The 15516-nt window shown below is 33.6% G+C and overlaps 1 protein-coding gene across 1 annotated transcript; it reads left to right on the forward strand.

Moving 5' to 3' along the window:
* The first annotated feature begins 9174 nt into the window (after positions 1 to 9174).
* Positions 9175 to 13884, forward strand: LOC111619927 (polycomb complex protein BMI-1-A-like). Its single transcript, XM_023361749.1, has 3 exons — positions 9175 to 9755; positions 10131 to 10188; positions 13745 to 13884. The coding sequence occupies exons 1-3, from the start codon at positions 9634 to 9636 to the stop codon at positions 13880 to 13882; spliced, it is 318 nt and encodes a 105-aa protein (XP_023217517.1). The 5' UTR covers positions 9175 to 9633; the 3' UTR covers positions 13883 to 13884.
* Positions 13885 to 15516: the final 1632 nt, after the last annotated feature.

A 15516-nucleotide genomic window follows, 5' to 3' on the forward strand; every position in this document is an offset into this window, starting at 1 on the left:
CGCGGCTGTCTTACGACGTTAATTGATACACGTGACTCAGAGTTTTGTTGGCTGTATCGACACAAAATGTACACTAAATTTATACTTGTGTTAATCTTATAAAGTAGTTCTGTTCGGTTTCAGTTGTGAAAGTACAAGTCGACCCCCCTATAACGCTGTTGATAATTCCGTTTTATATGAATTCCATGTTGTATGAGTCACTTAAATTTTACAAATACGTATGCCGGGCTGTGAATGGCTCACGTATTTGTAAAATCTAAGTGACTCGTACAACATGGTATTCATATAAAACGGAAAAATCAACAGTGTTATAGGGGGGATCAACTTGTAATCACGGTATTTCGTAGGTCAATTTTAAATTCGAAATTGACATTGTACAAAGTATTAATTTTCCCAAATTCTTTTGTTTTCTGTGTTTTACAATATTACATCCTCTTTGTGTTTTCTTTTTTTTAATTTATAAAAATTCTTTCGTCCTTGTAGCAAGTAAAGGTATTTTCTTTCTTTCTTTCTTTTTTAATATTCAAGGTAGTTTATTTATTTATTTATTTTTAAATAAAGATACAATCAATTTTGATTGTAAAACAAGTTTTTCTAAATTTTTGGTGAGTTAGTGTCGAGTTGTATAGAAGTAATCGAGGTAATTTAATTATATAGCCGAATTAAATCACTTTAAAGTGTTATAAAGAGAGAAATGATGCCGTTTTTTAAAGTTAAAATGTGCAGTTTAAGTGATTAGGAAACAGCAGAACAATTGTAGAAGCTTAATGATTGTCTTTCTCCTCTTTAAGAGCGGGAGGAGGATCAAATTTAGTGTCATTTAACGATAAAATTCAGTGTTGCTATGTGTAAAAACAAGAGACTACACGAGGATTTAGATTTAGAGGGCCTATAAACAACAAAAGTAGTAATATTTAATAATAGTAAAAACTGGGGAAGAAAGGGTCCGAATTTACTATTATGCCTAAAATTGGGTCTCGAGCAGTTTAGTTAGGTACTCGAGTCGAACTGATGAGTTTCCTACTCTCAAAATATCACATGTATCTCGTGACCGCATCGATTAGAGTATTTTAGAATCGCTTTACTATACCCTGCAGTTAATAGGCTACATTTGTGTTTTAGTATGTTTTCCCCTTTATATTTTTTAATCTTTCGTACCAGGTAAAATAATTCCGAAAAAATGTATAGATTTTCTAGCGCAGGATGCTTTATAATTGCTTGGTAACTGTAACTTTTAATGCTATATCCTGTTGATAAAAATGCACCAACAGATCAAATTCGTACAGTTTTACACGTACTGCATGCCTATCAGAAGTTTATTTCGCCTAATTACGAGAATTAATTATATATATATATATTGTAGAGAAAATAACATAGGATGATGAAACGTCCCTCATTTCTTTTACCCACGTGACAAGTTAGAGAATTAGCGTATGTCCTTCGATCGACTTGTCCCTTTGAATACTAAAAACACCGAAACTTCATATTTTACTGATAACATCGATAAGGAAAATGTCGTTTAGAATTATCGTTAATAAATCGTAACAAGTTTTACCCAAATTTAACCTTTAAAATTACATTTTAAAAAAAAAAAAAAAAAAGATTAAGGCCCCCTTTATAGGAAGGACACTTTAATAATTAAATACAGTATAAATGTACAGTGTCAATTTTATGCCTGGCAAACGAGGCATTCGACTGGATCCTACTGCTACTAAAACCGTCAAAGGTAAGGCCCTAATTCACCAGTTTGTCTAGGCCTTACGTAAAGTTAGCCATAAGCAATCTGTTATATTGTATTTACATTACACAACTGATGTTTGCATCTTGGAAACTGTAGTTTTTGCCTGCAGGAATGAACGTTCTCGGAAAGTAAAAAAAAAAAAAAGAAAGAGAATGTACCATCGTTCTCTGGCCTTATATCCGGGAATTATTGTCAGTGATACGAAGAGGCCAAGGTTATTAACTGTCATTTATGTCACAAAATAAATTAAAGAATTTGCATATGTATAGCTAATGTCTATCCCTAACGCTGTTCGTTGCTGCAAATTGCGATATTATGTTTCTTCGTCTAGTACAAATGATAGAAGTAGAGAAAGTAATTTCGAGTAATGCGACGCGACGCGACGCGCTGACGCATCGCCTCGCGTGGCTTAGTCTTATGTCTCCTGTTGTAAGGTGCGATACTCTTCCAAGGAAACGCAACTTAAAAATGATTTCCGTTTTTTAAGCTCCGAAATTATTCCGTATTACTTCTTAAAATTAATAAAAGTTACTTAGACGTTAAAGTATTTTTTAAATCGATTTACTAGCGAAGAAAAGGTAATTTTTATTAAGTTAAGACAATAGTTGGATAATAATAAAATGTAAAAATAGGTGGCGCGAATGTTAAACAGAGCGCCTCCTAGTGACCCGTTAAGCGGTGGCGCTCGAAGACAATAGCGCCATCTGGTTTATGCGACAAGATCGTACAAGTCAATAAAACTGAGTTTTTTCAACGGTGCGAGGGAATAAATTTAAAATTAATTATAAGTAAACTTGTTATTCGTTTTATAAATAATCGCAAGAATAAACTATATTTTTTGTAATTACTTTCTCTTATAACAGAAAGAAAGTATGTCGATCGGTCAAAAGATGACCTCCCAAGATTTTTGACACAGAGGACCTTTTAAAACGTCGAGAAATACAAAAAGTTGTGAGGGTTTTCNATGTCACCTCCGGAAGCATTTTTCTAAAAACCTAATCAATCTAAACTTAAAGCAACATGGATATATAGGCAATATTTCCTTCTGAACACGGAACCTCCTAGTGACCCATTAAGCGGTGGCGCTCGAAGACAATAGCGCCATCTGATTTATGCGACAAGATCGTACAAGTCAATAAAACTGAGTTTTTTTCAACGGTGCGAGGGAATAAATTTAAAATTAATTATAAATAAACTTCTTATTCGATATGTTCTTTATAGTTTTATAAATAATCGCAAGAATAAACTATATTTTTTGTAATTACTTTCTCTTATAACAGAAAGAAAGTATGTCGATCGGTCAAAAGATGACCTCCCAAGATTTTTGACACAGAGGACCTTTTAAAACGTCGAGAAATACAAAAAGTTGTGAAGGTTTTCTGTATGTATGAATGTTTTTGTGCGTAGGGGACAGGATTTCAACCGCTTCGAGGCTTAATAATTCCTGTGCCCTTTGTCGAAAATTTATGAAACTTTGCAGGGGGGATTGTGTATTACGGAGAAATATTTCTAGACATTTTCAGGAGAATCGGACCATTGATTCCGTGGTTAAATGACCTCCATTTTAAGAGTAATCGTTCATATTAGTAAAATCTGTAAAACTTAATTTAATTTTAATGATAGCAATTATTAAGGATGAAAACAATAAATAATTCGGAAAAGTCCAGTAACAACGTTGCCAGCATTTTTTGCATGATTGAGAAATAAATTATGGAAACCTTTTTTCAATATCAAGGCCACCAGCCTGTTCTGAATAAGAGTAATAATTGTATACAGAGTCAAGAGTTCTACTTTGACTACATAATCAAACATTCTATAGAAGAGGACGAGGGTCGAGATCCCAAAAAATTATAAGTTATATTAAAATATTGACAACCAGAATTTAATAAATGACAAACCAAGGAATATACAAAATGAAAGCACTATTGGAGTGTGCATTTGATCGGGGTCCAGGCTGGCATTTGTATTATAAAATTTTAATTGTAACGTTTAGAAAATCAATTTACATAATGAAGAAAACATAAATATAAAAAATTGAGTTTGTTACGGAATAAGAAAGAAAAGAGACCCCTAGAATCAAGACCAGTGATCGCTGTTCGCGGCCCTAGTTGGATCCTCAAATATTTTCATGAGCTGTTTGACTAGGTATTTCTAGATATATGCCCTCAATCGGCAACTTTTTAACTATTTATCCTTGTTCCATTCTTCTTCCCCCTTCTTAAATATTATGTGTACCAATTTTGGTTACATTTGGGTTGTTCCTTCCAGCTACGGACAGCTCCAAATAGAGGTACTTCTTTTATAATCATTCGGCATTTCATCTTCAACGTACGGCGTGGTAGGTAATACCATTCATTGTGCAAAATAATGGAGACGAATCCCACACTTAACTTCCATGTATGGAAAGATTAGTATGTTGTTCTCGCGAAATTATTTTATTTTTTATTTTTTTTTAAAATTCTGTTATGTATGATGCGACAGATATTTGCCGATGTTTTGCAGTATTATACAGCTGTTGCCGAGTGAAATAAAAAGAGGAGATACAACCTAAATAACAACGAATGGGGTTGACGTATAGAATAGTGCTTGAAGGCGTTATCATTTCTAGATTCTTGTGAAATTATCTCATATAAAACAGTGCTAATTGTGAATGAAAGTGAAATTCTGTTACTGATTAATAAGCTTCCCGTAAGATAAATGCTACACCTGTGATGGAATTCTGTAGTTATGGTGATTTTTAATTTTCCTAGTGGAATTACCCAAGTTCGGGAGTTTTTCTTTATATTTATAGGCAAGATATCCTGCTATATATTCGAAAGCATCGCGAGAAGTTTCTTCGGAGATTGTGTGGATCTCATAACTCTTCGTGTCTTCTATCCATTGAGATTGCCGTTGATGGCTTTGTTCCTCTGGTTCTGAGACATCTTGGATTTGATTACAGTTTGTCTTATGTGACGGTATTACAGCCCGTCGCTCGAGTTATGTTCTAACACGCGATGAGCGGCTGACTTGATTTTTTCAGCTTCTGTAATGTCTTTATTTTCCAATGTTCTTGACCGAGAGTTTTTCCATCCAATAAAGCAGGCCCATTTCTATCTCATCGCCACTTTTGTTTCGTTAGGGAATTTATCATTACAAAGTATTGTTTTGTATAAAACTGAACTTTCTTATTTAGCCTCAAACATGTACACCGAAGAGCCATTACATTATGACTACCTCCCACCTAGACAAAACAGCCGTGCTTGCATGGCTCATACTGCTGTGTGTAAACAGCCAATGAACTGTGTTTCCAAATGTAGAATTTTTGGCTCGTCATGGGAAAAACAGCAGATTTATCAGACTTCGATAAAGGACAAATCGTTATTACCCGGTCCCTGGGAATGTCGATCTCAAAAACAGCTCAACTGATGGGCTATTCACGTGCAGTCGTTGTTAGTATTTACCAAAAGTGGTGTACGGATAGAGAAACGAGAAGTTGATGACCAGCTGTATGCTATCTGCGGCGCATTGATTCCAGAGGGAAGCGAAGACTATTACGCATTGTTCGCCGCGCCAAAAGACTACAGCGGCCCAAATCTCCAGCATATACAACAGTGATGACCAAAACAATGTGTCTCAGCACACAGTGTAGAGTACCCTTCTGCATATAGGCATGCTTAGCTGCCTGCTCAGCCGAGTCCCCGCGCTTACTGCAAGTCATCGACAACAGCGTCTACAAGGGGCCATGGAGCATGGCAATTGGACCTTAGAAGAATGGAAGAAAGTCGTCTGGTTCGAAGAGTCACGTTTTCTGGTCCATCACGTTGACGGTCGAGTGTGATTTCCAAAGGAGATCATGACAGCCAGATGCACAGTTGAATGAAAACAAGCTGATGAAGGAAGTATTATGGTGCGAACAATGTTTTAATGGGACACATTAGGGCTCATCATTCTCATCAAACAACCCCTGATGGCAGTACACTATGTGAACATCATTGCAGACCGGGTTCACCCCATCGTGGCAACAACGTTCCCGGCGAATGATGGCCTGTATCACCAGGATAATGCACCATGTTATAAGGCCCGAATCATCACGGAGTGGTTCGAGCAGGGATGTCCTACCTGCGGCCTTTTGGGCCAATAAGTATGGTCTTCTGCAGCCTGTGATGTAAATGTTGATATATATTTTTTAAGACCTTTATTTTTTTTCTATAGTTATTATACATAAATTTAAAATACACACACGCACATATAGACGAGAGGAAAAATAAGTGTTCAGCGATGTCACCTCCGGAAGCATTTTTCTAAAAACCTAATCAATCTAAACTTAAAGCAACATGGATATATAGGCAATATTTCCTTCTGAACACGGAACCAACATCACTCTCAATTAATCCGGACCACGAGTTTAAAAACCGCCTGGTGACAACACTAGTCACTAATCTCCCATGATTCAGTACTTTTCCGAGAGCAAACGTTGTGTAGTTTGCGACGGCTCTAAGAGGTGACAAAGTTCGTAGTGACTTGTGAGAGTGTAAGTCTGAGTTAGTTATAGCCTCATTTGAAAGCGTACATTCACGAGTGCCTACGTTGTTGTGCAGACTTCCTTTTTATCACTGAGACTTAGTAACAATGGTCGAATTCATTGCTATTCAGGCCTACCGCACACTGCTCCAAATAAAACTGTCTTAGACAAGACACAATCAATCAGCATCCGAAACCATGTTCTCGGATTCTTCGTCATGACTGTAGCAATTGTAATTGTTTCGATTGAAAACCATCCATATTTGACAATTTCTATTAAATTGAATATCCAACTCAGCTTCCTTTTAAAACATNAAAAATATAAAAACAAAAAAGTTATACTTTAGAAGTTAATCTAGTATCAAAAATGTTCGATTCAGCATGACACATAAAGTCCTCAGAAAAACACCACACAAAAATGTCAGTGCTGCCAGCTAAAACACACACACACCAACAAAAAAATATTGGAGTAGCTCAAAGATATAGACAAAGGTTGCAGCACCACAGCACTACCAGAAATTTAAATTTGCCGACTGGAATGCTTTCAGTTGACCGGCTTTCAGATAAACAATGCTCTACTGTATTAATAGTAGACCAGTATTAATTGGTAGTCATTGACTATCCTCTCTCTTAGGAGGAGGTTGAAGTTGAACAGTCTGTTCTTTCTATGGGTGAGTGATATGGTTGCATTCAAATAGGAAAATTACATAATACAAAGTTACTGATGATTATAAAATATGTTTTAAGAGGTTTTCAAGAGAGCTGAGTTTAAATATTTTGTCCATTTTTCACAAACTAATTAATTTGCAGATTACCATTTGATATTTGTGAATGATGCAGTATGAAGAATTAATATTAGAAAAAAATATTATATCTGAAAAAATTTAATATGTCATACTTTCAGTTCCTGTCTACTTGACTAATGAAATTGTGCTGTTTCTGTATCATCTGAGTATTGCAATATGACAGTGGTAGGCTGAAATAAACTCTTTATACGGTTTTCATTTTAATGTTGTTTTTATTTATTGCCTATGCAACACCAGGCTTTATCTGCTAGTTTATTTGTATACACAGTGATAACTAATTATAGTTTTAGTCCTGACACTATAATTTTTTTCATTTCCAACATTGTTGATTGAGATCATGCACAAAGGAAGAGGTCATTGTGACTTTTAGGAAAACAGTATAGATTTCTCTAAACAATAAAGTTATTGAAGCAAATGAGAAAGAGAATATAAGTATGAAGCAAATTGTGGACAGATTTAAGATTTGATAAGACAGCAAGTATATGAAATTTTGAAAACTGTCAGATATCAAACAGGAATGACTGAGTGGCAATAGGTCAGTGAAGAAGAAAGTAAGGAAGTCTGGTAACAAAGACAATTTTTTGAGACTGGTTTATCAATGTGAAGGCAAAGTACATTTTGTATCTGGACCAATTTTACAAGAAAAAACAGAGGAAGTTACTGAGAAGTTAGATAAGAGTAGTTTTAAAGCTTCCAATGCATGGTTGGAAAGTTTTTGGCAATGGCATTCATTCTTCTTCAAGACTGTGGAGAACCTGGAAATGTCAATGAAGAAACTGTGGTAGAATGGAATGAGAAGTGTGTATATGTGAAGGGATACAAATCCAAAGATGTTGTAAATGACGATGAAACAGATTTATTTTTTCAGGCATTACTGAACAAAACACTGTTCATAAAAGGTTATAAATGTTCAGAGGGACAATATCTTGCCATGTTTGTGTGCAGGTTTATGACAGGAGTATAATTGGCAACTTGATGTTCCAAAAAAGCAACAGCTGAACTTGCCTGTTTGTATCTATTTTAGATGTAGTGATGTGGATCACAGAAACATAAAATATGTATTCTGAGAAACAGTGCAGTCATGCTTCAGAAAGACTAACTTTTAAATGAACAATGATTAAGATCATTTGGGAAAAATGATAAAACTTTCCAAGAAGCACTTAAGCAAGCTTTGGCAGCATCTATGTGGATGATTGTTAACAATGACAATGCAACTGAAGTAGACAGTTTGTTCAGGACAACCAATGTAAGTCAACAGAAAGTGATGATGCAGCTGATAGGATTTAGATTATGAACCAAATATGAAAATGTATTAGGAAGCAGGTTAAACATCTTAAAAGACCTGCAAAATAGTTTGAATAGTTTGAGTGAAGTTTGCTTCAAGTGATAGCAGTACACAGATGATAGCAGAAGGTAATTCATACAAGTTAACCAGATGCAAACAAACAGTTTATTTGACTTCTGGAAAAAGTTAAATTTTATTCTGTCTCAATCACCAGAAATGTTTTATTTGTGTTTTTTGTGATTGTGTAGGCTGACTATGTAGAGAAATAAAGTACAAATTATAGGAAATGATGCACACAGCAGAATTCAGTTTTATTATTTTCACACTTTGAATGACCATTGGCATTCATCAATTTGTCAAAATACAGTACTGTCTTACTGTTTGTTGCCACTACACCAATGGATAATGAGCAGTTATTTATTGTGACATTGTTGCAATGCTGGGCTGCAATTTTTAATTTATTTAATTTAATTAAAATATATCCTTTTCACCTGAAATTAGTAGTCTTGCCCCTGAACATCAAATTTTCTGTTTAGCAATGGAGTCATGTCGGACATCTATCTAACTCCTTTCAAGAGAATATTTTTTAATTGAAGTAACGTGACTTCTGGTTTGCATCAGAAGTTTGTATATAGTTAATTGGAGTCTCCTGCTCCAAAGCTTTCTATATCTTTGTCTTGACTTTCGTGTATCTAACTGTTCTCAAGATTAAGGAAGCATGAACGGATGACAGTTGAAATTTATAAGTCTACAAGTTTTTCAAATTTCAGCCCAGTAAATGACTACAGAAAACATTTCCTGAAACGATTTCTGTACTGTACATACAAGGTAAACCCCATTTATACTGGAAACTTGCTCATTACAGAAAAATTTCATAATACCATCCAATTACATTATAGGCAGGTTTGACTATATCTTATAACATAAATACAATGAATACATAAGTCTACAATTCTCAATTAGTGATCATTGTAGTTGATTTTTTTTAAATATCATATCTATCAACACTATAAATTTCATTATTTGGTAAGAATAAGATATTACTTTTATTAGTAACTGTCATAAAGGATTGTCTTTAGGATAAAGTTCATTTTGACTAGAATTACGAGAGCATAGAATTTGCTTGTCAAAGTATAAATTTTAAGTTATTCAACTATCAAATTACATTCCGAAACCAAGATCATTTAAATTGTAGTGCATCAAAAGTAATTCAAAAGTCAAACTACTTAATTATTTTTGAGTGCTTGACAGATTGTTATTTTAAATTAAATGTAGAAAGTAATAAATATTTCCTTATAATGGATTATTGTATGAATTTAGTGCCTGCGTCGAGTGAAGAAAGAGGCGAAGTGTTGGGTGGCGAGAGATTGATCTTTTCTCCCAAAGACATGATCAGCATATCAATGGAATATTGTCCTATGTAAGTTAACTATTTATATCAATGTTTCTATTTTTGTTCATAAATTAAAGAATTTTTACAGGATGTTTTATTTGTTTTAAGAATAAAATTTAAATGCTACATAAATAATATTTTACTCGGATATATTTGGTAATAAGTTTTGGCATCACATTCAAACAGAAAAACGTAATTGCATATAAAATTGAATTATAAGCTTTTTTTAATTTGTAATTAAGTACTTTTGTATTTTTCTATACACTTTCCTTGTATATCATTAGTTTTTCTTAATTTATTACTATTGTTTTATTAAATATAATTACTACTATAGCCATTATAAATAATTTTGTTTCCTATTGTAAAAATTTATTAGCTTAAAAATATATTTATCTTTTGCAGAGGTGTGCTATTTCCTCATTTGCAGGGGAATCAAATTTCTAACATTAGTAGCTCACAGGTAAGAATAAGAAAATATGTTTTTTTCAGTAAGTTCATTCTATTTATTTGAAAATAAAATTTAGGAAAAATATTTTTTATTACTTTGTCAATTATTTATTAACACTGTTTAACAAAAATAAAAAATGAAATCCAATTGAAATAGCTTCTTTTAATGTGAAAATCAAGAAAAACTTCAGATTATAAGTTCATTCTGAGAAATAATTTATATATTTTTTGGTCTATAACTCTTGAGGAAAGATGTTTAATTTGTAACCACCGAAATTTTTATATTTTAGAAGTTTTCACTCCAGCGAAAGTAATTTAAATTTAATTTTGTATAGAGTTTCCTTAAGTATGTTTAGAAAAATAGCATTTTATATTTAATTTTTTAAATGCTTTGTTTAAATTTCCCAATGAGAATTTTCGTAATTGACTTCCAAAAGAATTCAATTGTGGATGTATTAAAAATTATATTTGAAAGTTTAGTTCCTAACAACTTTTTAAAACTTGCAAAATTTTGTGTAAAAATTTCTGAAAATTTTTCTATAAATTTTTTTAATCATTGTTATATTCTTACATTTGAGAACTTATGATTTTGATGAAAATTTATGTTGAATATTTTTGTTTGGTTAATTTAATTTTTGCTTCTATGCATTTGTAGCTACAACTATTTTCAGATGACCAAGACAAAACTTTTCTCACTAGTTTCTAGCCATTTATACACGAGTATGGTTTTGAGAAAGTTCTGTCTTTATCATCTTAATTTTTGCATTTGACAAAGTCAATTTGAACTTTTTCTGTTTCATGTACTTGTTTACTGACTATAAATCTGTTTTGCAAAATCTTTACTTAAGTAATATTCTTAATAGAATTTAATAATACTGTAATAATGTTTTTAAACTTTGTAAAGTTGTATCTTTTTTCAGTTACTCAAAGTGACAATCAGTCATTTGGTAGTTCTTTCTATATACACTAAAATTTCAATTATCCATGGTCCACATTATCTGAAGCAAACTTGTAAATAAATACTTTACTTTTCTTATACTGGGAATCATAAAAGCATTACTGTGAATGCACTAAGCACATAAGCACTGTAGTACTTTTAACTTTGACTGTTTAACCAATTGAATGGTCAATACAGAGGTGACGGCAATTGCGGAAAAGAAGGGAAAAACCATTATAAAACTAAACACTCAGACTTCTTAAAGAAAGTTTAAAGTAATAATGTATATTACAAACTGATTGGTTTATTTACCTTATACGATTTAACTTCGATATGAGACAAACTAGTCATTTCAACTATAATAATATGCATGTTATTCTTTAAACTATTGTACAAATTAGTTGCATAATAAATGTGAAAAATGTTGTTGATATATATGATTACATTCACTAAGGTATAAAAAAAAGGCTTTAAAAAGTGATAGCATATGAATCCTTTATAATTTTTAATCCAGAATGGCCTTGTTATCACACTATCCAAGGTAGCATTGGTCCACCTTAATTCTAATAATTGGGATAATACCATACTATGTTATATAAAGCCACTGTTGATGGTACAAGCAATTAATGTTAAATGTATTAGTTTTGATTTTATTTTTAAGACCATAAGTATTGTCTTAGTGTGATTATGAATACACTTTTAGCTACTCTGATTATAAAATGGCAACAAGTGAAATCAAACTGTGTCTCCATCCATCCATTTACAATACAAAAAATTTTGAAGCAGTTACTGGCAATTCAAAAATAGGTAAGTTCAAAAGAAACAGATAACTTGTATCTCAAGAAACAGCTTATGAACTGCTTGAGAATGCTTTCAGGGACACAAACTTTAATGATTACTGAGAAGAGAGGGAAACTTTCCAAAGAAACTGAACACTCTAAACTTAACATTTTGTTGTAGATGGCTTTGTAGTTTTAAGCAATGTCAAATTAGCATCTAATTTTAATTGTGTTAATCATGAGGAAATACAAAACTTAATTGAAGAAACTCAAGTTACAGTCTAAGAATATTAATATTTGTTTTAGCTTTCATTGCTCTAAATCATACTGTACAGTATTTTCAGCTACAGGGGTCCAAAAAGTTGCTGTGCAGTGAGAAATTTGCAATGACATTAAAGTTATGCCTATGAGATCTGTAAGTTGTTCATTTGGCAACAGTTGACCAGTTATATGTATGGTATTGCATACAACTTCAGGTTTTATATATGCAATATCATGCCTATAACTTCAATGTCACTCCAAATTTCATACTGCACAGCAACTTCTCAGATACCCTGTATAAATCGAAAGATTATAAGAAGTGTCATATTTACTATAATCCTTTTATCATAAAATCAAAAACAATTCAAAATAATTGCATTCTCTCTCTAAAGCAAACATCTATAATAAGTTTTAATTTGCTTTTGTTAAATTTAGTTTTATATAATTTAATATTTTCCTAATTTTGTTATAATTACAGTAGAGTGTCGTTTATCCGAATCATTTGGGGACTGTGTTGTTCGGATAACCGATTATGTACCAAAAAATATATTAACCTATCCCATGTTAAAATTTTGCGTGTCGCTTCGTGTTGAATTTCCATCAATGTTAAACCTAACATAAACTTAAAATAATAATTGTAGCTATTGTATTATTAAAAATTATTTCTTTATTTTGTACAAACAAAATAAATGTATTGAAAAATATGGGGGAAAAAATTATATTTTGGAAGTTAATCTAGTATCAAAAACGTTCGATTCAGCATGACACAGTCCGAATGGAATGCTTTCAGTTAACCGACGTTTCGGTTGATCGGCTTTCGGATAAACAACGCTCTACTGTATTACTGAACTGTATTTGAATTTAAAACTCACGATTTTCAGTTGTCTTTGCAATGTCTCTGTTTATGAAATCACACGCTAAAGATACGACTGTAGGATTGAAAATTTTTAATTGGTCTGACTGTATTTTTGAATATTTTAGTATTTAATTACATAAATCATAAAACTTTAGCTGCTGAAAATAGTTAAATTATATAATTTTGTATATTTGAAAATTAAGAATGTATTAGCAAAAAATTTTTAAAGTATGTAAAATTAAAATCTATTGTTTTCATTACTAAAATTGTGATAAAAATTAACTGTTGATATTGAAAATTGTGTGTATTTTAAAGAAATTGGCAAGTCGTACCAGGCTGGATTTCAGCTTCTACAATCTTGCTGTCTTGCATCATTGGTCAGACAAAAATATGAACAATGGCAAAGGAGTGTTACTCATTTATTACACATTTTTTTTTTTTTATATTAATAGTCATATAATGATTTTTACAGGAAAATAAATGCATTATTTTCCTGTGTTCTTAATAATAGCTTAATGTTTAAAAATACTTTAACTAAGGTAGTTTAGATGAATGATATCTTACTTTGGCTACAAAGATTATTTTTGTTTCAGTATTTGCAAAATAAAATTACTTAATAATAAATAATAACACTTTTTGATATTGGAAACAGTGATAAGCTATTAATATACTTTTATGTATTTTTTGTTTTACCATTATTTGAATTCTGACGTTTTATGTTTCGTCATGTTTGTAGAGTCATCGTCGATACCTTTATTGTCCCGGCGCATTAACTATAGCCCACTTGAAAAAATTGATTCATGCCAAATATAATCTCCTCCCCAAACAGCAGGTATCGAGTTGTATTAATTATTCTAAGTTATTTAAAATTTAAATAAAATTGTAATTTAATTAAGAAATAATTGTATNACAAAAGTACACCTAAAAGGAGTAAATTCATAAAAATATACATCAAAAAGCATCACATTATAAAGGACAGATAGGAACTAACAATTTGTGTATTTTAACTTTTCTTTTACAAAGAACTTCCATGCCGATGGTAAACCATCAGCATCCCTCGCATTGATACAGCCGTCTCTTAATTTACTTTCATAAATTTCAATTTTTTCATGTTGCAAAGCCAACGATGGGGACCGCGCAGTCTTGAGGATACACGCTTCATTCCATTTAACTACCGAAGCCTCCGCTTGTGCCATATTTGACAAAACCGTGGTACAATGTCCTTTACTAATGTCACATCTGTGTTCCTTAAGCCTAATAGCCAAATTCCGTCTAGTGACTCCAATATAGTCCTTCATAATTCCTAGCTGTTAGTTTTCGAAGGGAATTTTATACACGCCCGCTGTTTCTTCTTTCTTAAGAGGAGATTGAGTTTGACCGATTATAGGGAGTTAGAAGGGCTTCCACCTAAAGCTTATGGGGCTCACTTTCGTTGGACGACGGAGACAAAGTGGCCAAAGTGGATATACCTGGGGGTGGACGCATCAAAGACAGAGGGCAGGACGCCAATAAGGGTAGTGGTGGCCACGACACAGAAGCTCGTGGAGACATGGATGCTCCACGAGGCCTGCAGTGTATTTGGGGCGGAGGCACAGGGCCTCCTGCGGTCACTAAGGGTGATAACGCAGTTTCAGGAGCCGTGCGCTGTTTTTTCGTCCCCGGGGGTGATCATTGACTTGGCAGCGGGCATTAGTACAAGGAAGGAGGCATGCGTGGCGGGGTGGACCCCAAGGCATACCGGGGTGCCGATTAACGAAGATGCAGATAGGGTGGCGAGATTCCGACGGTTCCGAGGTTCCGGAACCCGACGGTTCGATCTGGCGGACGTTAATGCCAAGGGGCCTGGTAAGGGCGGAAAGGATTCATCGTGTTCGTCGGGTGGTTCGTCGGCTAACGGATTTTTGGTCGTCAGACTTGAGGAGGAAGGGAAGGGAATACCTTCGTCCGTTCGAAAACTGGTACTATCATTACACGTCAAACAGGAGCATGGAGACGGTTCTTGCGCGCCTGCGCACGGAAACGGCCCCTTTGAATGCCTTTCTGCACTCCAGACGGCTACACGACGCCTCAATGCCCTCACTGTATGGAGAGGGAAACGGTGGCGCACTACTGGCTTGAATGCCCGAAATATGACATATCTCGCAGAGACCTGGGCACCGCCCTGGGGGAAAAACTAACCACTAAGAGCACACTACGGGCGATCTTTGCGCCGACGAAACCGATCAAACCCCGCCATGTAGTGGCGGCGTTGGAAGAATACATAACACGAACAAGGCGATTTAAGTAGAGGAACCGGAGAGTAGGTAATTCGGAGAGAGAGAGCCAATATTGAGCTATAATCTCCATATAAACACTTTAGAAGAATAAGAAGGAAGGAAGGAAGCGGTTACTGTACTCTATGTTATTCTGTCTCGCTGCTGGAAAGGATTTATTATCTCGTAAGTAAATCGAAAATAATATAATTTTAATTTTATGTAATTTATCAAAAATTTATTTCTCGAAACCTAA

The sequence above is a fragment of the Centruroides sculpturatus genome, unplaced genomic scaffold (assembly GCF_000671375.1).
Source record: "Centruroides sculpturatus isolate CEXI.00-Female unplaced genomic scaffold, Cexi_2.0 scaffold235, whole genome shotgun sequence".
NCBI lineage: Eukaryota > Metazoa > Arthropoda > Arachnida > Scorpiones > Buthidae > Centruroides > Centruroides sculpturatus.